Genomic DNA, 27,619 nt, shown 5'->3' with positions numbered 1-27,619 from the left:
CTGACCTTCAACAGGAGAGGACCTACACTGCAAGTGCTGCTGTGACATCAGTCTGGAAGGTCCTCCCCCAGTACACACAACTGTATGGTCCTCCAGAGACACAGGTGAGTACACTGTGAGCATGCTGCATGGGCAATGCCTGTTTGGAGTGGTGTGGATGGAAGATACATGGGGTGGGAGGGGGACTGAGGCCTGCATGAGTGGACGGTGAGTGTATGTGCGTCAGGGTAAGGGTGGGAACGTGGGCCAATGAGTATGACGGTCTGGACGGGTAAAGATCTTCCTTTTCCCCTGTACTATTCCTCTAGGTCAGCGCCCACCAGAAGAAGGATATTTGGCGTGCCATCGCCAAGGACGTCCAGACCCTGGGGGTCCACCACAGACGGAGCACCCACTGCCGTAAAAGATGGGAGGACATTCGCTGCTGGAACAAGAAGACGGCGGAGGCCCAGCTGGGGATGGCCTCCCAACGTGGGAGGGGTGCCCGTCGCACCATGACCCCCCTGATGTTCCGGATCCTGGCAGTGGCGTATCCGGAGTTGGATGGGCGCTTGAGGGCACCACAGCAGCCACAAGGGGGTGAGTACAGTCACATTCATCTGACTCTGCGCGCATTACGAGGTGTCTGGGTGGGGGAGGTGGGCAGTGGGTTCCCCTAGGCCAGGGGGAGCTTGGTAGGCAAGGTCCCTTGAGAGGCAGGTTCAGTGGAACCCCAACCCCACTAGTGGTTAGTGCCATCTACACCTAGACAGGCTCCTGTGACTTCCATGTGTGCAGCAATCAGGCTTAGGCCTTGTACCCCATGGGCATGTGAATAATCTAGGAACAGTAAGTGCATGGCGTAGTGCAGAGGACTGCTGTGTCTGTAGTGTCCGCCAACGTTAGTGGTGTTGCATGCACTGAACATGTCTTTCTTCTGTCTCCCCCCCCATTTTGTGGTCTTCCTGTTCTTGTGTGCAATAGCATCATCAGGCAGAGGAGCAGTGGCACCGCAGCAGGAGGGAGCTGCATCCCACTTGGCCCTGAAAGGCGAAACAATAGAGTCAGAAGCCACCAGTGGGACGGAGGGCGAGGGGAGCTCCACGGCGGGGACATGAGGTGACCGCAGTGACAGCGACTCCTCCTCTGATGGGAGCTCCCTTGCGGTGGCAGGCCCCTCTGTGCCCCCAGCATCTACAGGTACAGACGCAACCCAAGCTACCAGCACCGCCCTCCCAGCAGCCTCTCAGCATGTGTCCTGTGCCCGCTCACCCAGGAGGGTGGGCATCTCCTTCGCCCCAGGCCGTGCCCGAGTCGGCCCTGCTGCCCTCAGTGAGGAGGCTGTTGACCTCCTGAGATCCTTCACTGTTGAGAAGTCTACCATTCTGAATGCCATCCAGGGTGTTGAGAGGCATTTGCAACAAACAAATGCATACCTGGAGGGCATTCATTCTGGCCAGGCAGCCCAACAGAGAGCATTTCAGGGTCTGGCCTCAGCAATGATGGCAGCCATTGTCCCTGTGTCCAGCCTCCCCCCTCCAACTTCCTCCACCCAGACCCAATCCCCTGTACCTCAGCCTATCCCAAGCACACCATCAGACCAGCATGCACACACAACACACAAAAGTGGCTCTGGCAAACATAAGCACCACACATCCCACAGGCACTCACACAAGCATCATACCCATGCAGATATACTAACATCCACTGCCTCCAATGTGTCCCCCTCCTCCACGTCTCACCCTCCCTCCCAGTTTCGTCTCCACTCACACCTGCATGCACTACATCTTCAGCCACTACCTCCATCACCAGCACGCCCATCACCACACACCGCTCACGTGCACTCACCACCCCCACTACCATTCACACATCCCCTGTGTCCTCTCCCAGTGTGTCAGTGAGCCCTCCTCCCAAAGTACACAAACGCAGGCACACACCCACCCAACCGCCATCCACCTCACAACAGCCTCCGGCCCATGCACCTTCACCCAAATTCAGCAGACATACACCTCCTACAACCACTACCTCTTCCTCCACTCCCAAACCCCCTCCATCTACCCGTCCCAGTGTGTCTAAAAAATGTTTCCTGGCTAAAATTGACCTCTTCCCTACACCTACCGCCCCCCGCACCCCATGTCCGTCCCCTAGGGCCAGGCCTTCCAAGTCCCAACCCAGCACCTCAGCCACCACATCCCCCGGCACAGTGGTGTCAGCAACTGCGGGCTATTGGAGTGTGCCAACCATCAGGGCTGCCAGTGTGCCACGGAGCGAGGGCAAGGACATTCCGCCACCTGCCAAGCTAAAATAGTTCTCCACATCCCAGAGGGAGAAGCAGAAAACACCTGCCACCAAGGGGTCAGGAAAAACCAAAGGGGATAGTGGCAAGACAGCTGTGCCATCATCTACGGTGGGGAAGGGCCAGAAACTGAAGGGCGGGTCAGGAGAGGCCATGGTGGCACAGACTGAGGGACCAGTGTCACACCTTCTTTCCACGTCGACGCCAACCTGTACGGCGGAGAAGACCGCCACCTCCACCGCCGCCAGCACCGCTGCCACAGAGCCCATGCCACCACCCCCGCCACAGACCTGCCGCCAGGACCGCCGCCACAGAGCCCGCAACCAGCACCGCCACCACAGAGCCCGCAACCAGCACCACCGCCACAGAGCCCGCAACCAGCACCACCGCCACGGAGTCCGCAACCAACACCGCCGCCCCAGAGCCCGCAACCAGCACCGCCGCCCCAGAGCCCGCAACCAGCACCGCCACCACAGAGCCGGCAACCAGCACTGCTGCTACAGAGCCGGCAACCAGCACTGCCGCTACAGAGCCGGCAACCAGCACCGCCGCCACAGAGCCGGCAACCAGCACTGCCGCCACAGAGCCTGCAACCAGCACCGCCACCACAGAGCCGGCAACCAGCACTGCCGCCACAGAGCCCGCAACCAGCACCGCCACCACAGAGCCCGCAACCAGCACCGCCACCACAGAGCCTGCTGCCAGCACCGCCGCCACAGAGCCCGCCGCAAGCACCGCTGTCACAGAGCCCGCCGCAAGCACCGCTGTCACAGAGCCCGCCGCAAGCACCGCCGCGACTGACACCACCGCAAGCACGGACAGCGGCCCCGCGACATCCTGAGCCAGTGGCACCACCTCAGACATGGCTGCCATCCCCAGTGGTCAGTCGTCCGAGGCAGGTGGTGAGCTCCAGGAGCCTGGGCAGCTTCCATGAAGCATCACTTTCAGTGGAGAAAGGCATCCACTACCTCAGTCCTTGGCAGGATGAAGCACTCTGGGCACAAAGCCCCCTCCAGAACCAGTGGAGAGATACATCCACTACCGCTGTCCTTGGCAGGATGAAGTACTCTGGGCAGAAAGCCCCCACCAGAACCAGTGGAGTATCACATCCACTTCCTCTTTCCTTGGCAGAATGAAGCACTCTGGGCACAAAGCCCCCTCCAGAACCAGTGGAGCATCACATCCACTTCCTCTGTCCTTGGCAGGATGAAGCACTCTGGGCACAAAGCCCCCTCCAGAACCAGTGGAGAGATACATCCACTACCTCTGTCCTTGGCAGGATGAAGCACTCTTAGCACAAAGCCCCCCCACAACCAGTGGAGACTGCTATGCACTTGAGAGACTGTGGCTTTGCACTCCCCAGGATAATGCAGTGGGCAACCCACCCACTGAAAAGACTTGAGACTGTGGCTTTGCATTCCCCAGATACAGCAGTGGGCAATCCACCCACCCACTGAAAAGACTTGAGAGACTGTGGCTTTGCACTCCCCAGGATGAAGCAGTGGGCAACCCACCCACTGAAAAGACTTGAGACTGTGGCTTTGCACTCCCCAGGATGAAGCAGTGGGCAACCCACCCACTGAAAAGACTTGAGACTGTGGCTTTGCACTCCTCAGGATGAAGCAGTGGGCAACCCACCCACTGACAAGACTTAAGAGACTGTGGCGTTGCACTCCTCAGGATGAAGCAGTGGGCATCCCAACCACTGAAAAGACTTGAGAGACTGTGGCTTTGCACTCCCCAGGATAAAGCAGTGGGCAACCCACCCACTTGAGTGACTTGAGAGACTGTGGCTTTCCACTCCCCAGAATACATCAATGGGCATGGAGCCCCCTCGTGGAGCAGTCGCATCGTGCGTTCATCAGGCTGAGGTGCCCCCCCTCCCCCTGAGGTGCCTGTATATTTTCGGTCTGATGCCCCAGCAGTGTTCTCTCCGTTTGGAGTCAGGTATCTAGTGTGGGCCTCGCCCATGCATTTTGGGCCCAGTGGTCCATGGACAATGATTGGTGCACTATCCGGACTTGTGTAGTTGGTGTACATAATTGTATATACTGGATTTGGAGTTTTGACTACTGGATTTTTATTGATTACAATCGTTCAAATCATTTCCTTTTGTCCTTGCGTTATTCAAGGGGGCTGCAAATGTAATGTTGCAGCATGTATTTGCGTGCATGGTGTTGTGGGTGAGGGTTGGGGTGTTGCATGTGTGTGTTACTCTTTTCCCTCCCCTGTGTTGTAGGTGCAGTACTCACCGTGGTCGTCGCTGCCGTCGTTGGAGCTCCTGATAGAGGAGCAGGAAGACCATCGCCGGCAGTTCTGGCTCCATGGCGTCCTGGTTCCTCGTGGGGTGTGGAGCGGTAAGTGATTTTCCCTTCTGTGTACTGTTTCCGCGCTGTTTTTATTTGCGTTGGTTCCGCCCCGGAAAAGGTGGCGGATTGCCGGGTTGTGATAGGGTGGGCGGTACATTGTCTTCTGCCTGTCTGTTGGCGGTTACCGCTGCGCTGTTTGTTTGTACCGCCGTCGCGTTCGGAGTATTAAAGTGGCTGTCTATGTTGGCAGTTTCCGCCCGTGGTCGTGATTCCATTTTTTTTTCCGCCCGCCCGTTGGCGGTATTAAAGCTGCTTTAACACCGACCGCCAGGGTTGTAATGAGGGCCATAGTGTCAAGGTCCAATGTTTTGTTCAGAAGCTCATAGTGCTGAATACCAAGTTTGCACAGGCTTGAGGCCACCTCATGCCTATTTAATCCGCTGTTAGACACTCCCTGCATCTTTATCTCACTCGAATGGGTTCTTTTGTACCTGCTCTCCCCCCCCTTTGCCCGTTTTCCCATCTTTCTTTTCCTCCTCCTGTCACCCTTTTGTGTATTTCTGACTATTGCTTTGAATGAAAGTCTTTTGTGGAAAAACGAGTGCTGGTCTCCAAAAACGAGTGCTGGTGGGCCCCACCTACAATTACCAGATCAAATTAAGGACATGCTACTAAGCCCAAACAATGGTGGTTGAACTCGTTTGCCATGTGTCCTTGTTTCCATCCTACTATGACTCTAAAAACTGGGCCACATAAAGCCCTTTCTGCACTTCACTCTCTTGGTAGTGAACACAAGCAATTACAGGCTTCTCAAGAAGGCTATTTTGGGGTCAAGAGCTCAGAACTCAGAATGCACAACAGCAAATTGACCAGTCCAGTGCTTATCTAGTATGTAAAGAAATGTATCTACAGGAGAACGCAATACTACAAAATGTATTGAGAACGTAATACAGGGTTGTAATTAAAGTAGTATTTAGCAGTGAGGTACCCCCCTCTTTCAGTGACTTTATCCCTTTAAATATGGGATCCTCAACACAGTAAGGGCATAGGTATCGCTCAGGCACAGGTCATATGTGCAAACCAGTTGAATATCTTTTATCCCACAGGAAAAGTCTCAAGTGCATGTGTAAGACTCGTCTGCATGCACAAGTCTCTTGTTACAGGTGAAAGGTAAACCCTGCATTTAACTGTTGGCTATCACTGCAGTTGTGGCAATGTAGCAGGTGTTATTTGTACTTCCGTCCTAATGGTGTTGGATCCTCTTGTGGAAGGCCACTGTAACAGTCTGACTCTTGGATAGTACTTGCAGGATGAAATCAATGCAGCAGATCTTCCTAGCAATCCTTGTGTTTAGGTGCCATGACCTCCTCAATCGGCTACAGATAGGTGCTCAGATTTGGCTGTTGGTGTCTCCAGGCTAAGTCATTTGTGGAAGTGTCTTCCACAGATGTGGCATCTGGATTATTCAGGGCTTCCTGATTCCGCGGTGATGCAGCAGCACTCTCTCTGACATCAGCATCTGATCACCAATCTTTTGAGCCCTTAGCCAACCGCCAAGGGACACAGTGGTACTAGGTTTTCTAAATTCTTACTGCAGATCACATAGGAACTGCACATAGATGGGGGGTATCCCTTTACAGCAAGGGTCACTCTTGGCTTCACTCTATAGATGCTCCTTATGCCAGGAACACACTGGGTTTCCTAACCTTGACAACCTTTCCTCCTACAAGGCCAGCCATGCTTCTTCCCTCTCAGGGCATGTAAGAAAAGTTTCTATGTGCTTCTAGTTACACACTCTAGCACAAAGTGCATACTTCAGGTGATGCCCCTTCACCTCTGAGAGACTGGAGGTAGGACAGACACCAACTCCGGTTGCACAGAACTTTTACATTACTATTTGGAGCCCTTCATCAAGAAGAACTTTGGAATCGAACAAAGTGAGCTGCTTTGGATTATATTTTTATACACACTTTCCAGACACAGAATGTGGATCCACCCTTTAAGGGTTCAGAACTAGTTTGGGTTGGTTCTCTTACAAAAATTCGTTTCAGGTTGCTCCTCAGACACATCCTTTGTGCAGTGTGATGGTTCTCACAGCAAGTAGCAATGGTGCTGGCTCCAAGCAGGTATATGTTATCAGCCTTTATGACACATTAGAGACCAATAAAAGGACAGGCCCAGTATAGCAATGTCCTTCCCTTGAACAATAGATATTGCAGTCCAAACTCTAAGCCCTACCATCTACCATATGGCAGTGCTCAGGAAGAACCAATTGGCAGCTCTTTCTTAACAAGGCCCTCATTGAATTTCTAAGGTAAGCCCTTTGTCTGTTCTCATTCACTTTATTTAGTGTGTGGATTATCCAGCTTCCATCCACAAGGATGCAAACAAAAATACACTTTTACTACCTCCATCCCGTGTAATTTTTTTTTTTTTTTTTTTTAAACTAGGGGCTTCCAAAATCGATTCCGCTGATCCAGGGGCACAAGACTCATACAACACAGAGTTCTACCATACATGTTCTTCTCACTGTACATGCAGACATTCTAAAAGCACGTTTCACATGTTAGGTGAACTTTACATCAGAATGGTCAGTACACTACATTCGCACTGCCAAAGAAACAAAAAGTGGTCACAACTAAGATTCACAAAATAATGATGATGTCACCACCACATGATGTGATACATCCAGGCCATAGACAGTAGTTCAATGCTCACTACAAGGGCACGATTTGTGCAACCCTTCAGGTCACTGAACAGGTCTGGATCCTGTTTTACCATAGACAGGCCGAGCTCTCTGTGCATGCAAATTAACATGATGCTGGGGCAAAAAACAAAAGGCAGGGTACCAATTTCACATCCGGATGGCTACTCAGGGCAGCAGTACAGACCAATGTATCATGTATAAGACATTACTATCCCAACAACATGCATCAGAGGAAACTGGTCTAGTGCAGCGGGAGTCCTGTAGAGCAGATCTGAGGTGGCCCAATAGAGCTTTGATAGGAAACCGACCTAAAATAATAGGAGTGTGTTAGAAAAGGGGTCTCTAGTTGGCAGTCAGTTTACACACTGTCCAAGAAGAGACCCTCACTCTAGTGAGGGAGTCACACACCTAAGATAAACCCTGCTCACCCCCTTGGTAGCTTGGCACAAGCAGTCATGCTTATCTCAGAGGCAATGTGTTAAGTATTTGTGTGTGCACACACACACCCACCCACCCCCAAAATGCACAAATAAAGTTATTACTTTTTAAAGGTTTAAAAGAGTTTTAATCCTGAAAAATCAGAGGTTGTATACTTATAATAACACACAGTTTCTTGGATGCGTCAAAAACATAGGTGATGCAGGCTGCAAAGGAGGTGATGTGTCAGAAAAGAAAGTGATGTTTTGATTATTTCTGTGCTGGATGGGCGATGTGTGGATTCTTTTCCCACCAGGCTGGCGATGCTTAGATTCCTTTCTGCTGTGCATCGTGGATGAAGAAAATGATTCCTAAGGATAAGGCTTGGAAAATCCAGATGCACCGCAATGATGGAGCCACGCTGAAGCAGGCAAAGTGTTGATTTAGCAGCCGCGAGTCAGGCGCTACATCAATTTTTCAGCCGCGGTGCAGGCACTGTGTCGATTTTTCTGCCGCAACATCCTTGGTGCGTGGATTTTACTTCAGGTCACCGGCTTCCACTTCCAAGGGCCTAGGACCTGGATTTGGCACCACTTGGCAAGTCAGGACTCTCAGCAGAAGAGCCCAGGAACTGGCAGATGAAGTCTTTGATGTTAAGTCCAGTCCTTTCACTCCCAGGACAGAAGCAGCAAACAGCAGGCCAGCACAGCAAAACAAGAGGCAGAGTGGCAGCTCCTCCTACAGCATCCAGCTCTTCTTCCTGGCAGAATGTCCTCAATCCAGAAGTGTTCTGAAGTTGTGGAGTCAGCAGTCCAATACTTATACTCATTTCTGCCTTTGAACTAGGCCAACTTCAAAGGAAAGTCTTTGTAGTGCACCAGGCCGTGCTTCTCCCTGTCCTGGCCCGAGACACACTCTAGGGAGTTGGAGTCTGCTTTGTGTAAGGACAGGCACAGCCCTATTAAGGTGCAAGTGTCAGCTCCTCCCTCCAATCTAGCCCAGGAAGACCCATCAGGATATGTAGGACACACCTTAGCTCCTCTTGTGTGACTACCTAGGGTGAATTCACAAACAGCCGACCTGTCAGTCTGACCCAGACGTGTATTCAGCAACCAGGCAGAGGCACAGAATGGTTAAGCAAGAAAATGCTCACTTTCTAAAAGTGGCATTTTCAAACGTACAATTCAAAAATCAACTTCACCAAAAGATGTATTTTTAAATTGTGCGTTCAGAGACCTCAAACTCCATATCTCTTTCTGTTCCCAATGGAAAGCTGCACATAAAATATATTTCAAGGGGTTATATCTCGGAACCACGGGTGCCTAAACCACCCGTGGCTCAACAACGAGGTCGGAACAACGACCTCATTCTAACCACTAATGCCTTTACCACGAATGCGTTTACAACGATTTTACCGTTGTAAACGCATTCCGGGTAAAGGCATTAGCAATCAGCATGCACGACCCAGCATGCTTCCACCCCAGGCCCCACCCCACCCCTTAAACTTAAACCCTGACCCCTCCCTTCCCCCAAACCCTAATCACCCCAACCCCCCACTGCACAAACTAAAAATACCCAGAGTCCCCACCCCTGCCCCTAAAACCTAAACCCTGCCCCCCTAAACCCTACAAAAACAGACCCAGTTCCAGCCCAACTTACCTCCTCCTTCACTGCGTCCACTCCGACTCCCTTCTGTACCTTAACCACACATGTATGTTGTTCAGACATGCGTGGTTAAGGTACCAAAACCAGGAAGTTGTGGAAAACGGAAGCGTTGTTTTGCTTTCGTTTTTCACAACCTTGTGGTTCCGGACTCGTTCTTCCGGGTGTTTCCCCTTTCAAGGCAATACCCCAAGTGACCCTATGGGAGATATGGACCTTGCAATAGTGAAACCAAATTTAGCAGTATTTCACTATCAGGACATGTAAAACACACGAGTACATGTTCTGCCTTTTAAACACATTTAATACTGCCCATGGGGCTGCCTTGGGCCTACCATAGGGGTAACGTACATGTAGTAAAAGAGAAGGTTTGGGCGTAGCAAGTGGGCACACTTGCCAGGTTAAACTGGCAGTTCAAAACTGTGCACACAGACACTGCAGTCGCAGGTCTGTGACATGGTTATAGGGCTACTCATGTGGATGGCACAATCAGTGCTGCAGGCCCACTAGTATAATTTGATTTACAGGTCCTGGGCACACACAGTGCACTTTACTGAGGGCTTTCTAGTAAATCAAATAGGCCAATCATGGAAAAACCAAGCACCAGTCAAATTTAGACAGAGAGCACTTGCACTTTAGCACTGGTCAGCAGTGGTAAAGTGCCCAGAGTCCTAAAGCCAGCAAAAACGAAATTCAGCAAAAGATCTAAAACAGGAAATCAGACGCCAAAAAGACAGGGGAAATCATGCCAAGAGTTGACAGGTCTAACAGAGTGATGCAGAGGTGCATCAAAAATGCTGTGGAGAGAGACTGCCATATAACAGCAAAGATAATTCAGATGATGAGAGTAACACAAGGAGAACTGTCTGACAAGATGGATCTAGACTAGCAGGGAAAATGCCTATCAGGATATATGGGATTTAGAGAGCTGCCAGAGTATATTGGTCAATAACAAAAGTGATAATAAAGATCAGTATACAGGGTGCACTTACAGTACAACAAGACACTTATGGCCTAGAGGAGCAGGGGATATGATCAGTAGGAAAAAGTATTGAACAATAGGGAAAGACGGAGCTGACCTTGAACAGTAACTTTGCATGGCAATGTATTTGTTGCATGTTGACAACACTTGCCTTCTGTGACACACCAGTCTATGATGACTTATCATTGTGAATCCTATTATGGAGGACTGTGTACTTTTCTTTTTTGCAAGTGTCAGCTGGTATGGTGCTGTCTTAGAAACTATGCTGTTCCTCTTTAGCGAAGACTGCATGGCCTGATGCACTGTGCATTAATTCCATCTGTGACATTGATTGATGGGCAGGACTTCTTGAAAAGCAAAGACTTTTACATTACAAGAACTGGTGTGCCAAGGACAGAAAAGTAAAGAGCTGAACATTTCGATCCAGACTCGCAGGGATAGTCAATTTCCACTGCCTATTTTTTTTGGGAGATCCAGCAGCTGGAATTACACTTGTGGCAGTTGTCACCAGTGCTTTAAGTCCTTATATCATTATCCCAATGAAGGATCTGGCGCAGGCACCCATAAGTATGAAAGGCATGTATTCTGGTAGACTGGTGGTGCAAATAAGTGCTGCACTTTTTCTTTGATAAGATCCTCCCCCTGTAGTAGGACACTTGAGGCTTAGTAGCTGCAATTTGCCCAGAGATGGGGAAGAGACTTGGGGGGTCATTCTGACCCTGACGGGCGGCGGAGGCCGCCCGCCAGAGTTCCCCCCTCCGAAATACCGCTCCGCGGTCGAAAGACCGCGGAGGGTATTCTAAGTTTTTCCCTGGGCTGGCGGGCGGTCGCCAAAAGACCGCCCGCCAGCCCAGGGAAAAACTCCCTTCCCACGAGGATGCCGGCTCGTAATCGAGCCGGCGGAGTGGGAAGGTGCGACGGGTGCTGTTGCACCCGTCGCGTATTTCACTGTCTGCCAAGCAGACAGTGAAATACTCGTAAGGGCCCTCTTACGGGGGCCCCTGCAGTGCCCATGCCAGTGGGGGCGGGCCGCCGGGCGGGAACTGGATGGCGGTAGGGGGGGTCGGAATCCCGACCCCCTAGCTAGCTGCGCCGCCTTGGAGGATTCAAAAGGGCGGCGGTACACTGGCGGGAGACCGCCAGTGTTGCCGGTCTGACCGCGGCTTTACCGCCGCGGTCAGAATGCCCTGCGGGGCACCGCCGGCCTGTCGGCGGTGCTCCCGCCGACCCTGGCCCCGGCGGTCTAAGACCGCCGGGGTCAGAATGAGCCCCTTGGTGCTTAATTGTGTTTAACTTACTTTATGCACAAGCTGCTGGAGGCTTTCCCGTACTCTATTTTTGGAATGGCTACTTCCATTGGTGAGTTACACTGGTGATGGCAAAATATCTAGCCATGACAGAATCTGACCTTCCTCAAGTATAACTAATTAACTTTCACACCTTTCTTGAACAGCAATCAAGCGGTTCTTGTTGCTTTTCCATTGTATTCCCTATTTTCTATAGTTAATCGACTACTAGACAGGGATGGGAGTGTCCTATTGTGCTTGGGCTCTCAGGCCTCAGGGAAGATTTTTGCAGGGTGAGGGGGAGGGGCTAAATGTGATATTTGTAGAACAAAAACTCAAGTTTCACAGCACTTTAACAGCCATTTCCCACCCACAGAAATGGCAAAGGGTGTGCTTTGCTCCAGGCCCCCTTAAGATATCTGCATGGCCCCTCACCATGCACCCCCCATGTAGGGCTTGAAGGACCTGCATCGTGTTTTAGTTGACCAGTTAACCATCACCAGCAAAAGTTTGCTTGTTTTCCTCCTGTCATTCTGAGCCCAAGTTCGTCAACCACATCAATCCTTTAATCTTGCTGTGTGCCTCATTCCTGAAGTGGTGTCTGGTCCTGCCCAGCTAATCTACCACACCTGCAGCCCGTGGAGGTAGTCCAGGTGGAGATAACATCAGATAAGGAGGATGGAAAGGAGTTTGCACCCTCAAACCAATCAGCCAAAAAAGCCATGTCTAGGTTGGGGAATTACTTTTACATTGATTTAACAATTTTAGACTTATGGACTGACCATGGTGGTGTGTGGCTCCATTACAAAGCGCAAAGGGAAGAAAGCAGAGCCCAAGGTGTGAACTGTATCTAAAAGTAAGGTTGTCTGGCATACACTGAAAATACACCTGTAATTTTACTACAACTATCTTTACAGTTCTATGCGTCTCCACCTACCTCATTTGAGGCGATGGGGACACGTGCTCTTAGTACTGGATGCCTGAAGTTGGTGAACTGCATCTAGGAAGAGATGTATGCCCTGGCGCAGGCAGAAATCTGCCATCAGTGAATTGGCCTAGTTGCTCTAGAGTTTCACAGGTTTTAGAGAAGTGGGGATACAAACTACAGACAGAGGGATGGAGATGGAGGAAAGGAAAGGGAGGCAATATGAGGACAATGTTGAAGGGAGAAGGAAACAATTGTTGTGGAGAAAGAATCAGAATAAGATATGGGAGACAGTCAGAGAGTAACAAAGAAGGGGGGCTACAAGCAAGACACGTCAGGAGACAAAGTGAGGAAAAAGAACTCAAATGTGGAGTGGGAGATGAACACATCAAACTGTGGGAGTTAAATGGTAACTTCCCAATGCGCTTTAACGTGCACCATTTGACAAACATATATGAGGAAGACAGAATCCTGCTGGGCCCAACAGACAAGATATGTCTACGGGTGTGACAGATGAGACCCCACTGTCAAATAATCTAAACACAAATACAGGCAGTGCAGAAGGACAGGACCATCCTTAAAATCGGTCAACTCCTGCGTGCATACTAAGTTGCCCTACTGGCAGCATCGGCCTGGAACAGAACAGCTTGGTATGCACACATTCAAAAACTTACATGTCAAAGCTCAATTCCAGCCCATTTCCACTTCTCACAGATATAAATGAAATTAATATATTTGTTAAGTTGTCTACCTTCCTGGAATGGATGAATACATTAAGTAAATGAAAAAGTGACAACTCTTTATTAATTAGCGTCAGGCATGGGTATCCTAAATAATGTAGTAATACAGACAGCATGAAGAGATCAGCCACACCATTGTTGGATAGCCACGTACCTGCCTTGTGTCCGCAGCCAGCATGAGACTCATTACTACCTTAAACAACTTTTCTGCCTAGGAAAAAGTAAAAGAAAAACTGTGTTAGTGCTAAAATCGAAATAGTTATGTTCCAGACCCCAGTAAATAGAACTCATTAAAAACAAAATACAGTTTTATCACAACCCCTTTAGGGACAGAGTTTTGATCGGGTGCATCTACTTAATTTTGAGTTTTGCTATGTAATAGTAGTCACTCAATGTTGATTATCAAAGCACTATTAAATAAAAGGCAGCTGTATCTTGATTCACTGGGGAAATGGCAAGCGGACTCATCACTACTTAGGTTATCCACCTAACAAGGGGTGCTCTTATCAATCAAAGTGGAAGGGGGAGGTCCCGCAAAGGATGGGGGGTGGTGGGTCTGCTTCTCTTATTGCGTAGCAGGAAATATTATCTGAAGGTCACGAAGACTAACAATGTGTCCTGTCCCAATAGATGTCACAGCTTATGGAGGTCTGGTATCGTCACGGGGGTTCTGCCTGAAATGGGCGAGAATTGTCACTCAATTTTGTGAGATGTGGTGGTGACGGAAGCCCTGCACCTCCTCTCCTTCGCTGCTCCCCATTTAATCACAGCTCCCCTGTAGGTCTCCACCGGAGCCAGGACAGGCGATTGCCAGTGTAGCATGATCGTGCAGACTGCCAGCAGGACGGTCAAAGCCGTGAAGCAAGACCGCACTTTATGTGTTTTCTTCCATGTGAAAATGCCTAGGGTGCTGGCCTCCCATGTGCTCAAGTCAGGTAGTTCCAATAGTCCCTGGAGGATAGTGTGTATTTCAGACCAATAAGGAGGAAGTGTCGGGCAAGCCCAAAGCATGTAGTGAGGATCTGCAGCTTCTTGGGGACATAGTGGGCATGTGAGGTGTGCCGTGGGATAATACTTATTGAGACGGGCAGGGGTTATGTACGCTCTGTGTAGAAGATAAAACTATATATTCTTGAAACAGGAGTTGTGAGAGACTTTCTTTGGATGGGACAGTGCTGTTTCCCATTCCCTATCAGTTAGGCAAAAAGGGCTCATCATGAGGAGATATGGACTAAGCTTCACTATGCCAGTAAGATAAATAATACTGAGGCGTTTTGGGGGTGTATCCATGACCTGGATATTGGTGGTTGTAGGGCAAATAGTGCCAATATCCTTGAATCCGGTTGGGACATTTTCATCTCCAGTTTGTACGAAGAGCACTCTGAAATCAATACCAAATAAAATACCCAATAAAAAAAAAAAATCACAATGTCGGTTATATTAAGTGACTCAGATTATTGTATCATGGGGAGTGAAAGCTCATACACAGAAACAACACCATTTACAGGATTAATAAATGAGGAAAATGGTGATACCTCCTTTAGGTGAGATCAGATCAAGCGGAGCACCAGGTCTCAACAGTATACCCAGCACTGTTTTCAAAGCAAATCCTGAATTGTGGGCAAGAGCATCGACCCCATTATTCAATGCGATCCTTACAACAAGACTGGTCCTGGAATCAGGACAAGGGAGTATTTTACACCCAATTTAAAAGAGTGACCCTCCGGAAAATCCAGCGAACTATCAGCTTATAGCCCTAAATGATGTGGAGATGAAGGTCTTTGCATTGTGCTTATTAAGGAACTCGAAGATTGGGCAGCATTGACTAATATAATACCAATTTACCAATCAGAATTCCAAAGAAGCCAGTCAACAACTACAAATGTATTGGCTATTAAACTAATGGCAGAAAGGACAATCTTCAAAAGGCAAAAACTATACATCTGCTTTGTTGATTTAAAAGCCGCCTTCAACACTGCTCCACGTAAATTATTATAGGCAAAGCTAGCGGCACCCCGTGCCGCGAAAACTTCTCGATATGATCATTTTGTTGTATACTAACACATGGGTTCAAGTGAAGTTGGGAGATTGCAGCTGCTTGACCCGGCGTTTTGACACCCTCACTGGCTTGAAGCAAGGATGCACATTAGCTTCATGTCTCTTTAAGCCGATCCAAACAAAGAACCCGAGAATGGAAAGTATGTGGAATCGTGATTGAATCAGTCAGGTCCTATAAATACGTACACATCACATTTGATGACAGATTGTCTTTAAAGTGCCATTTTAATAACTTAAAGGCTAAAAGTGCCTCGCTTACTTTTGCTTTTAGAACTTTGCGTGTCGAGCTTTCATGTCCTAGCCACGAGCATTTGGTAAAAAATCATGAAGGATAAGTTGATTCCTTCATTGCCTTACAGATCAGTATTTTTCGAGGGCTCAACTCCAATTTATTGGACAACTCACGATTTTACATGTGTATGGAGATACTATTTATCAATGTACCAATAACCTCCAAGCTTTTGGACGTAAACAAGTCCACTATTAAGATCCATTTTAATCATTCAACTAATTATTTACCTTTTATAATGGATAAAGAAGCCTTAGCGGCAACAAGCCATGCTTGGATTGTTATTAATTTTTTGGGAAAAACTTGAGGTAAAAATGTATTTACGAGCACATCTCCAACATTGCAAAAGGATTTATTTTGTAAGTTAAGACTTGGCAGGTATCTAACAAAAGACGGCACTCCACAATGGGTGCAACAACGGCCAACAAACTGTTGCAGACTTTGTGGCTTTTCAAAGAATCTTTATTACATAGCGTGTCTGTCCTTTTTTACTTCAAGCACGACAAACATTGTGGAAACCTCTGTTTATTAAATTTGGCGTGAGAACATGCTGCCAAGCTATAATACTCCATTTATCTGGTAGTTCAATCCCTCTGATTAGTTGATTTACCAAGTTCTTGCTTTTGGCAGACAAAATGTTGAATTCAGTCTCAAAATACTTACAGATTGTAATGGAGTAAAGGTGCTACTCATAATACAACAATGTATAATGTTTTTTAATTAGAACGAACTGTGGAAAATTGTAGGAATTGAGTCATGTATGAAGTTGCAGCTCAAAAACGGTGACAAATAATGGTTGCACCGATTTATCTGTAACAAACTACAGTAGTTGAGCGAACAAGCACAGTTGATAACTGTAACAAAGAATGGGTGCATCAATCTTTAACAAACTGCAGTGGTTGAACAAAAAAGCAAAACTGATCCATTTTCCGTTATTTTACTATGGATTGTAATTACATAAGCACTTTAGTGTTATTTTTGCACCAATTTTGTACAATGATAGACACAGTTTTAGTATGGTTCATAACCACTGAAGTATTTTAGTGTTATCTAGCATCAACCTTTGCACAATGATAAATAATGTTTTTAGTGCTGAAATGTTATTGAATTGCAAATGGTTTTATCCAACTGTTACACCTTATTTTTGCTTTTGACTAAAGTATTGTTGTGTAAATTAACGTTTTACATACATTGTAATGATTTTTATTAATCAGACAATACAGTCTCACACCCACCACTCATCCCAGGAACCTCAGAATCATCACTGACGGCAAACTGGACATGTTTGCACAAGTCAATACTATTACTGTATCCAGCTTTCACACCCTGAAGATGCTGAGAAAAATCTTCAAATGGATCCTAGGCATCACGAGAATAAACAGTCACTCATGCCCTAGTCACTTACAAGTTGGACGATGGGAACACCAAATATGAATGGCACACTAAGCACTTCACCAGGCTATAAACGATCCAGAGCATGCAGCCAGACACATACCCAACCTACCTCGCAGACCTCACATCACAGCACACCTCAGAGAGCTCCGCTAGCTCCCAATACACAAACGCACCCAGTTCAAATTTATCAATCACACATTCAAGGCACTACACAACGTAGGCCCCATCTACCGGAACCGCATCGCCTTTCAAATCCACCAAGAGAACTCCACTCTGCAGGACTTCTACTCGCACATTTCCCACACATACATAGAACCAGATCCAGGCGACATACCTTCTCTGACATCACTCCTAAAGCACGGAATTACCTCCCCACTTCACATCAAATCCTCTTTTTCTCTCTTGAATTCTGCAAGAATAATCACCCTGCCCTATGGAAAGATAGGCACACACACTGAGGATACCCTGATGGGTGATAGTGCACTATCCAAATTCATACAACATAAGGTGCCTCATGTCCCCTTTATCAGACATTGTTTTCTCTTCAGCATCCCAAAAGTCAATGTTTAAACTGAGGGGCAGATAAACTGGAGATTGTGAATGATTGCTACTTCAGAGTGTGAAAAGAGAACATGCCAGAAGATGGCAACCACAGTGCAGAACTGCACAACGAAAACTGGACTTGAATGTGTTCCGCGATCACTATACTCACACTGTCATAATGCCCTCTTGCAAGTGCCAAATTAGCCATCTGAAAAAAGAGCAAAATAAGTTAATTATTATTTTGTATCCTAGGTAGATAAAATGATCTGTCAAGATTGAGTCTTGGTAGTACAATACAAAGGGCCTCATTACGACTTTGGCGGTCCTTTTCTAGGACCGCCAAAGCCGCTGCAGGGAAAAGACCACCAGTCCTGGAAATCTTTTGCCCGCCATACTAGAAGTGTTCCGCTGGCCCAGCTGTTTTCACCCGCTGGCCCAGCAGAACACTCCCCACAACATTGATGCCGGCTCATAATTGAGCCGGCGGCAATGCTGTGGTGCGTCGGGGGCGATAGCACCCGTCACACATTTCACTGCCCATAACTTGGGCAGTGAAATTGGCGATGGCACTGTGCATGAGGGCACCTGCACTGCCCATGCCGTGTGCATGGGCAGTGCAGGGCCCCATCCACCCCAACACCCCCATTCAGCCAGCCTTTCCATGGCGGTGTTTACCGCCATGAAGGCTGGCGGATTACAACCGCTGGGACCGCCAGATGGTTTGATCGTGGCGGCTCTGCCACGATGATAATGGGGTGGTCGGACTGCCCTGTCTGCGGCGGTCCGACCGCCATCGCGGGTGTGGCGATCTTGAGACTACCACACTCGTAATGAGGGCCAAAGTCTTAGAAACACACTCAATTTTGTAGAGTCAGCGAAGGGCACAGGAACCCTTCCGATGTTCCCTCTTTAAGAACGCCATGGATAAGTATGTAGTCTCAAGGTAACTGAATTTGTTTACATTTTAAACATAGTCACACTAGTTTTTTCCATTTAGTTCTCATGAAAACACCAGAATTGATAACTGCAGAGACTCAATAGTTTTTCAAGTTGTGAATGAAAACATTTGCTAAGAGATACACTTGGCTCTCTTTAGTTTTTCTTAAAAGTTGTTTTTCCAAAAGCACTTTGTAATGGTATAAGGACATTGTGGAAATAAATTATGAATGGCTATGTCTAGGCAGGTATGTGTGAGAGCTTAATGATATCCCAATTAGACATAAGTTTCTATCTGGAATCACACAACCTTTATTTTTAACTTTTTATATTTATTTTTTTGCACATATAACAACACACAGACATACATTTATGAGGCAGTAGGGTGTATACATACATTATCTTGTTTAGACATTTCATGGCAGGGTCTATCAGGTGACATATGTGAATGGTGACCACTGAAGATGGGACACGATCTTTTAACAAGGATCATCTAAGTTAGTCTGCTTTCTTAGTTCTTTGTACATCTCTCCCCATCTGTCCTGATCATTTTCTAGTTTAAGATCAGTTCAAAGTGCAACCATGCATATTTCTTCAACCACCATCCACTAACATATGCTTGTGACATAATTTAAACAATGGACCTATAATCTGTTTCCAGTTACCTGCTATACATCCTTTAGCCGAGATTAGCCTCAATGCTATAAGACGAAAATGCATGGGCTTCTTCTTTGAACAAGGGTGTAAGCACAACAGTTTTTAATCCCTAGATTAGACATGTTACCCAATGCTTTTTGTAACACAATCATAGTTTTTCCAGAATACATATACAGTCCTTCACATTCAAGTCATATGAATAATCAGCACCATTTGATCTACATCTCTTGCTTTTTACAGACCTAGTGGGGCAATGTAACTGCTGAAACATATGTCCTATGAAGATATTTAAAGTGTGTGAGACACAAAATGTGGGTTACTTGAAGCCTTCCTTACATATGCCATTATCCTGTTCTGTAGGCAGTATAGCAGAGTTTCTGCCTCATTCAGTCCTGATCTACAGTTCCTGTCTGGGATGGGCAAAGTGCCTTGTAGCAGACAGCGAACAGCCCTCCTTGATCGGATAACAACTCTACATGTTCATTTCCTGGGAACCCTTCTCCTATAATGTGTATCACCATGGAAAATCTGATGTATAGCTGCATCTTAGATTCTGCAAAAGAGCATATCTCCCTCATAAAGGACTTCCTTTGTTTTGTACCTATATCCAACCATCCTCACGCTTTAGCCTCCGAATAAGCCTATGAAGCTCAGAGTCCCCACAGCTGGGCCAGGTTTGCGAACTGTGTCTTTAGGACACATCTTAACATGCAACCTCATAATCATGTTGTATGAAAAACTAAGTATGAGAGCCTGTGGCTACCTCCACCAGGGGAGAACAAAAACCTTAGGTCTATGTTTCCACAGCAACTCTTAATAGCATATGCTCCTTTTGTGGTCTCCAAGAGCCACTCCGAAAGATGCTGTAATTGGGATGACAGGTAAAAGCATTCTCTATCCAATGCACCTGATCCACCATATTGTGCGACAACTTCAAAGTTCTGATTCCAGGGCTGGCTACTGCCCATGTAACTGATGTGGGTATACGATCTATCTCTCAGAAGGCTCTCTTGGGGATCATGCACAATGCTTCCTGAAAGACAGATACTTATGCAACACCACCCTCTTTAATAGAGCTAATCTGTCAACCATTTAAATGGACAATTTTGACCAGAATGACTGATTCCTCCTTTTCGGCTAGAAAGTAATCCACAATTTGCTTGATGTCATTTTCTCAGTTGTGTGTCACTCTGATTCCCGAACATTTTAATTTGGTAATCTATCACAGATCAGGAACGCTGACCTCTTCATTTTAGGCCTACTCACCCAAATGCAACAATCTGACCTTTGGACAAACTGATCAAAGTCTAAACAGTCTGACAAGTTCAACTAAGAGCTCTTACAAAGGAACAGGGCACCTTAAGTAAAGCAATGCATTATCAGCACACTGTGAAATAACATGTAGTGTGGTGATTACCTTAATCTCCCCATTATTTCAGTTGCACTTTGATTTTATAGGGCAATTAGCTCAATCACAATAGCAAATAGGATGGGTGACAACGCGTGCCTCGCTCCGGGGTCAAACTAATAGATATGATCTTGCCAAATTTGATCCATGCTAGGGATGTTGAATGGAGAAACATTCTCTGTTTGAGAAGAGGGGCCAAAATTAAATTTTAAGCACATGGAACATAAATTTCAAGCCTGCTGTGTTAAAGTGTCCTCTCGATATCTAAGAATGCACCACAGTCTCCCTCAGTCATGTCTAGGAAATACTGCACATACATCAGTCTTTACAGATTATGTATAGTATTGTACCACAGGTTAAACCCCGAATGATCTGGATGTAATTAATCTGGTATCACACCACGTATCTGACTTGTTATAGCCCTACTGAGGATTTTAATATCTACTGGATCACTGTTAGTTGCATGTATGATTTAAAGTCCACTAAATCCATCATTGGCTTAGGGACTATAACAATTGAAGCCTCTCTCAGGGTGAGGGATGTAGTGCTTCCCAGAGGGCTCCTTACATACCTCCGGTAGCTTGTCCAATAGCACTCCAGAATACGCCTGGTAAAACCCTCAGACCTTCTCAAGTTTCATTAGCCCCAGAATGGATAATTACTCTTTCTTTGACAAAGTGCATCTATCAGCCCTCTGTGTTTCTCTGTCAGTTATGGTAATGTCATGTCTACCAGGCAGTAATGGATATTATGCAGGTCAAGAGTTTCTGCCTTTGAGTAAACTTTTTCCACGTGTTCGCACAAAATGATGATAATTTTCATTTGCGTGAATTCTAGTTCCCCATTATAAGTCTTTTCTGAGTTGATGGTCTCTTTGCCACCATCTAAAAGAGCATGGTTTAACAGTTCCCGATAAAACTTATAATTTCTGTCTGCATGTGGTACACGAAAATTTGTCCACAATCGCATATAAATCATTATAAATTGGATTTCTTACCAGTAACACCTCTGAGTCAGGTTTATGCACATCTTCTTTCCAAAGCAGTAGTTGTTTCTTTTGTATATATATTTTTTTTTATGTCAGAATGAAGCAGTTGACTAGCATCACATAACTTCCCAATCCACGCCAATGTCACCACCACCTTCACTACTTCCAATTCTGTTTCTTTAGTGGAAGCTATGACCCAGTTATTTTCAAAATGGCCGTTGATTATCTAACCTACGTTGTTGCAAATGGTTGCATCTTGTACGGATTTCATCCACATTCAAGTTGAAAACTTCAGTCTAACGTTTTGTCCTGAATATAACAGGCAATGTGGTTACTGGTCTAACAGTAGTCCAACAAATTAAGAATCTGAACGTCTGTCTGCAATAATGCCATTTTTTATTAAAATGTAGTTAATTTTGCTATGTGAACCATGAGGGGTGCCGAGAAAAGTGGATAAGGTTTCCATCACAGATGTAAGAGGTCGCATCGTCCAGATGGGCAGCAAACCTAAAGATAGAACCCATTTTTGGAGGGGATCGGTCAGTCTCTCCAGAATTACACAGTTAAAGTCACCTGCCCAAAGCAACAGAGTGTCTAGCCACAGAGTTAAAATGTATATTGGGTTCAGAAAAAATAAAGGGGCAGGGATGTTAGGGGCATACATATTAGAAAGGAACAACTATTTAAGGTACCCATAGCCATATTTGCCTTCTGTATTTTGGAGCCCTTGATCATTCTCTGAGGGACTCCCACTGCTATACACACAACAGCCCCTCTAGCCTAAGAGGGGAAATATAGCTCCGCTCACCATATAGTGCCAATTTATCATATTGTAGCTTATTCAGAAGGGTCTCTTGGAGAAACGCTGTATCCACTTCCGTGTTTTAAGTAAATAAGCACCCTGCTGCTTTTTGTATTTATCCCTTGTACATTCTATAACACTCACCAACCCAGCCATTAAAAAAGATAAACCATAAATCTTAGCTTACTATTTGTAAACACTATCTCTGTCACCGCAACTTCAAAAAAAACTTTACAGAGATCTCCCAAATATTGACCAAGTAACAAACCAAAACATCGAAACAGCTCCCTCCTAGTCCAGTCGTAGTACACTTCAAAGCGGTTTTGAATATAAGAAAGTTTAAATTCACATGGTCTCAAAAATACAAACATTCTCTCCCCTCTACGGATCCGTTTGTCAAAACCATCATAATAACAATGATCAAACCCTTAAAATTCCAACAGGGCTTTTACTTCTGGCACGTCTTGGGACCCACTCCATTATGGGATGCTCCACGCAGACAATTATACCAACAGGGCAATTTGGGTTGATGGTGAGGGGGGGTATCAACTCATCTCCCCTCCACCCACTTCAAAGCAGGATATCAGAACCTGCTTCCCATGGTGTGCAATGTTCAAATTGTAATATTAGTCACCACTACCAGGCCAGGTGTTTACCTAACGTTCACGTGAAGCTCCTCTCCCCAAGTTGGGCATTCAATAGAATTTGTTGTGTCCCTTGTGTGTAGCTTCGTGGGCATCAGGGTTACTCTTATCAGTTTATCCAGTCCTATACTGCCTCTGGGGCTTTGGTGAAATGTTCTCAACCATCTCTACATTGGGCAAGGAGGTCACAGACTCGAATGACGACAAACTACGACCTAGTTATGATTCCTACAAGAGAAGCATCGTCAACACTATTGGCAAGGCTTGGAACACGAAGTATACATTTATAATGTGGAATGTAAAAGTGCATGGACATGCCGGCAAAAAGGTATAAGATATATGAAATGCAGAGATGTGCATGTGGCATTTTTTAAGGATACCTATTTGCAGGGGATGTGAGGTGGAAGATGCAGACATTTGAGGGGGAAAGTAAACTAAACAAATTTCTTAGCATATTTAAGAAATTGGCATATGCAAGTGGGTGCTTATATGGATGAGGAGTGGAATTTTTTTCCTATGTGTGGTCCAAATGGCGGGCCCTTAAGCGTAGACTGACTGGAAAACAGTTACTCTTAATCAATGTTTGTGGCACGGACTTTAACTGCGCCGCCGACATGACATGGGGGGGGGCAAGATAATTTCCTTCTCTCCCAGTATCAGAACGTCCAAGTACTTTACGGTCAGGTTGAAAGACTGGAATTTGAAGACAGTCTGGATGGATGCACACCCAGGACAGGGACTAGTCATATTTCTCCCCACACTAGGCTTATCATGTTTCTCACGACCCGCATAGGAGAGCACAAATTGCTGCCATTGAAAATCTATGCAAAACACTGTCTGATCATGCTCCTATAATAAATACAACTCTGACAAGGATCCTGTCCTGAAAATTGCAACCCCATACTCTAATGGGTCCACTTTTTAGGAACGCCATAAATAATTACTTTTGGGTTATTAAGGTATAGTGAAAGGCAGCCCGGTTGTTCATATTGGAGCATGGTGAAGACAGATTGCTATATGGCTGGGTCCAAACTGAGGTGCCATTGTGGGCAAAAGATAGATGTGTTGGAATGTACACCAAGCGATTGTCAGTGGTTAGACTTATTGTAAGCATTTCTCCCATCAATGTTTATGTGTTTGATGTAACACCCTAAGTGGCAAGGTTATGCCGAGATGTGGTCAGTGTGCGTCTACAACAAGGCAGCACCCAACTGACCAGCACCAATCAAGGCAAAACTGGTTTTGGGTTGCTTGTGTTCCAGTTCTGGGACTGCCTAGCAGTTAGGGCTGACTGTTCCTACTGGAGCAGGGTCAATACTGATTTACGTATGGATGGGTCCAAATTGAAGTGGCAAGATGGACAAACGAATGATGGCTGGAATGCTACCCTGAGCGATTGCCAATGATTACATTTACTGCACGCATTCATTGCATCAACTTTAGTGTGTCTGATACCTAGTAAATTCTACAGGGAACTGAATTTGCTGCTTATCAAATTGGTTTGAAATGAGAAGAGAAGGGTGGCCCTATGCAAAATTAAGCTTACAATGGTTGAAGAGCAAAGGGGCTGCCAGATATGGAATTTTACTATCTGGCAGTGCAGCTGCAGAGGGTGGGAAGCGGGATAGTTGAGACAAATCCACTGACAGCTACTGCAATAGTGAGGGCATTGAGTCTGACCCCTTGGGCACAGCCTACGGGAAGCTTAACTATAATAGTTAACTAGTATAGTAATTCAATTGGTTGAAATACATTGGAGAAGAGACAGGTTAAACTGCCTATGTTCCCGAACTCCTGATATGGACAGCTGGAATGATGGGGATACTCAATCAAACTGTGAGGACAACAACTTAGACAGCAGCAGAAATCATTGAAATGGACAACTACTACAAAGTCAGAAAGCTGAAATCTAACACATGTGATATGCAGGAGGCACAGTATTGAGCAGACAGTGGACTGAGCTCAACAGTTACTGCTCCCATTAGGTACAGGTTGCACAGCTGTAACCCAACTTTATAAAGCACTCTGGATGTGGAATACAATAGTTTTGAGGACCCCAAAGCCAGGTGAAAAGCATATCTGAGTAAAAGCTTTACAGAGGAGGAGTGGGATGTGGGATGGTATCAGAAGTTTCCAAAAATCAGTTTCCAGAACTCTTGGTTTAATTATATACAATTCAACTACTTGCACCAGACGCACCCTGCAGCTGTAGCTACATGGCATTAACCTTAAAAAGCGTAATGTCTGCTCTAGGAGCCATGTGAAAGATGCAACGTTCAAACACATGGCGTGGTCTTGACCAAGGCTGACTGAATATTGGAAAACCTATGATATCACTGTCAGACCTGGCAGGCAGGAGACTCTTGTGTGAACTTACGATCTCTTTGCTGGGATACATGACGATATCTAAAAAGGAGAAGGTGGATTGCAAATTTCTTGACTTGTTACTGCTAGCAAAGAGCCATGTTCTCCAGGTTTTGGAAATCTCCCACTCCATTTAGAGTGTCAGGTGGGGAAATAGTAACAAGGGGGAGGGTGGAGGTTGACATTACAGTAATTAGGCAACATACACTACAAAGGTATGGGATGCTTTGCTGATACAATTTCCGAGAGGAGACTTACTACCCCTATGAGGTAAGCCTGCCTGCTGATAGATATTCCGATAGATCATTAATGTTTGATGAATTAAAACTGTTACATATAATACATCAAATACCTTTAACCCCCACCCACAAACTCACACACGCACGCACAATTGATTCCAAGCTGTAATCTTATGACAGTTGGAGCTCTGATTCACACTAGCAGATGGCCTCAGAGTCCTTAGTCGTCTAAAATGAGGATCATTCACAAGCACATTTGTTCATACATTTGTCCTTATACTACAAAGGTCTCCGTAGAGTCAAAGAAAGGGATCCACAAGAGATAAAACTGATATTGCACAGTTTTCATATTGCATGGTTCTCTTACTGAACATACCCCACCTAGATAATCTCTAAAAAGTAGTCAACCCGTAGCATACACACTGGATACCCATAATTATAAAGGAGCAATGTCTAAAATATAGTATGGACATCCAGCACAGATGAATTAGGTCTTTACAGCATTACGAAAGGGAAAAAGTGTTTGTGCCTGCTGACAGTTATAGTTCACAACCAAATTTTCTAATGTCACTCTGCCACCACTTTACATTTACTGCAAGATTTAATTTATATTTTGCTCATAGTAGACCCTTAAGCTCAACACCGATGCAATCAAAAGTAATAACTGAGTACTAAGCAGAACCTGAAAGGAGGAAGAGTGTGAAAATGGAACGAGTGGCTGAATGAAGTAAGAGAAGGTTTAAAATGTACCTGACAGGAAGATTGTGGTTGATGTTATAGATATGAGAACTTGCAACAATTTTCTTCCTCAACAAGAGATAATGCATGTAACTGTCCACTGACTATTAGCTGGCTTTGTTCAACTGTGTAAGGAAATGCCTCCTTGGCATGGTTACCCCCTGACTTTTTGCCTTTGCTGATGCCAAGTTATGATTTGAAAGTGTGCTGAGGCCTGCTAACCAGGCTCCAGCACCAGTGTTCTTTCCCTAACCTGTACCGTTGTCTCCAAAATTGGCACATCCTGGCATCCAGGTAAGTCCCTTGTAACTGGTACCCCTGGTACCAAGGGCCCTGATGCCAGGGAAGGTCTCTAAGGGCTGCAGTGTGACTTATGCCACCCTGGGGACCCCTCACTCAACACAGACACACTGCTTGCCAGCTTGTGTGTGCTGGTGGGGAGAAAATGACTAAGTCGACATGGCACTCCCCTCAGGGTGCCATGCCAACCTCGCACTGCCCATGGCATAGATAAGTCACCCCTCTAGCAGGCCTTACAGCCCTAAGGCAGGGTGCACTCTACCATAGGTGAGGGCATAAATGCATGAGCACTATGCCCCTACAGTGTCTAAGCAAAACCTTAGACATTGTAAGTGCAGGGTAGCCATAAGAGTATATGGTCTGGGAGTCTATCAAACACGAACTCCACAGCACCATAATGGCTACACTGAAAACTGGGAAGTTTGGTATCAAACTTCTCAGCACAATAAATGCACACTGATGCCAGTGTACATTTTATTGTGAAATACACCCAAGAGTGCATCTTAGAGATGCCCCCTGAAAACATAACCGACTTCCAGTGTGGTCTGACTAGTTTTGCCAGCCTGCCACACACCAGACATGTTGCTGGCCACATGGAGAGAGTGCCTTTGTCACTCTGTGGCTAGTAACAAAGCCTGTACTGGGTGGAGGTGCTTCTCACCTCCCCCTGCAGGAACTGTAACACCTGGCGGTGAGCCTCAAAGGCTCACCCGCTTTGTTACAGCACCACAGGGCATTCCAGCTAGTGGAGATGCCCGCCCCTCCGGCCACGGCCCCACTTTTGGCGGCAAGGCCAGAGGAGATAATGAGAAAAAAAAGGAGGACTCACTGCGCAGTCAGGACAACCCCTAAGGTGCCCTGAGCTAAGGTGACTCTGACTTTTAGAAATCCTACATCTTGCAGATGGAGGATTCCCCCAATAGGATTAGGGATGTGCCCCCCTCCCCTCAGGGAG

General features: G+C 46.4%; 1 protein-coding gene across 6 annotated transcripts in view; it reads right to left on the bottom strand.

The window, feature by feature from the left end:
* The window catches only part of TTC19 (tetratricopeptide repeat domain 19), a 108,449-nt gene that overhangs the window by 37,992 nt on the left and 42,838 nt on the right, over positions 1-27,619 (bottom strand). For all 6 annotated transcript variants that reach the window (XM_069226306.1, XM_069226302.1, XM_069226305.1 and 3 more), the window contains 2 exons: positions 17,758-17,796; positions 13,458-13,514 (listed from right to left, as the gene is read on the bottom strand). In XM_069226306.1, the coding sequence (XP_069082407.1) occupies positions 13,458-13,514; positions 17,758-17,796 (96 nt within the window). The remainder of the gene's footprint in view (positions 1-13,457; positions 13,515-17,757; positions 17,797-27,619) is intronic.

This window comes from Pleurodeles waltl, chromosome 3_1, assembly GCF_031143425.1.
Source record: "Pleurodeles waltl isolate 20211129_DDA chromosome 3_1, aPleWal1.hap1.20221129, whole genome shotgun sequence".
Classification (NCBI taxonomy): domain Eukaryota; kingdom Metazoa; phylum Chordata; class Amphibia; order Caudata; family Salamandridae; genus Pleurodeles; species Pleurodeles waltl.
The sequence above is the reverse complement of the archived record's forward strand: the minus strand, read 5'-3'. Positions and strand labels throughout refer to the sequence as shown.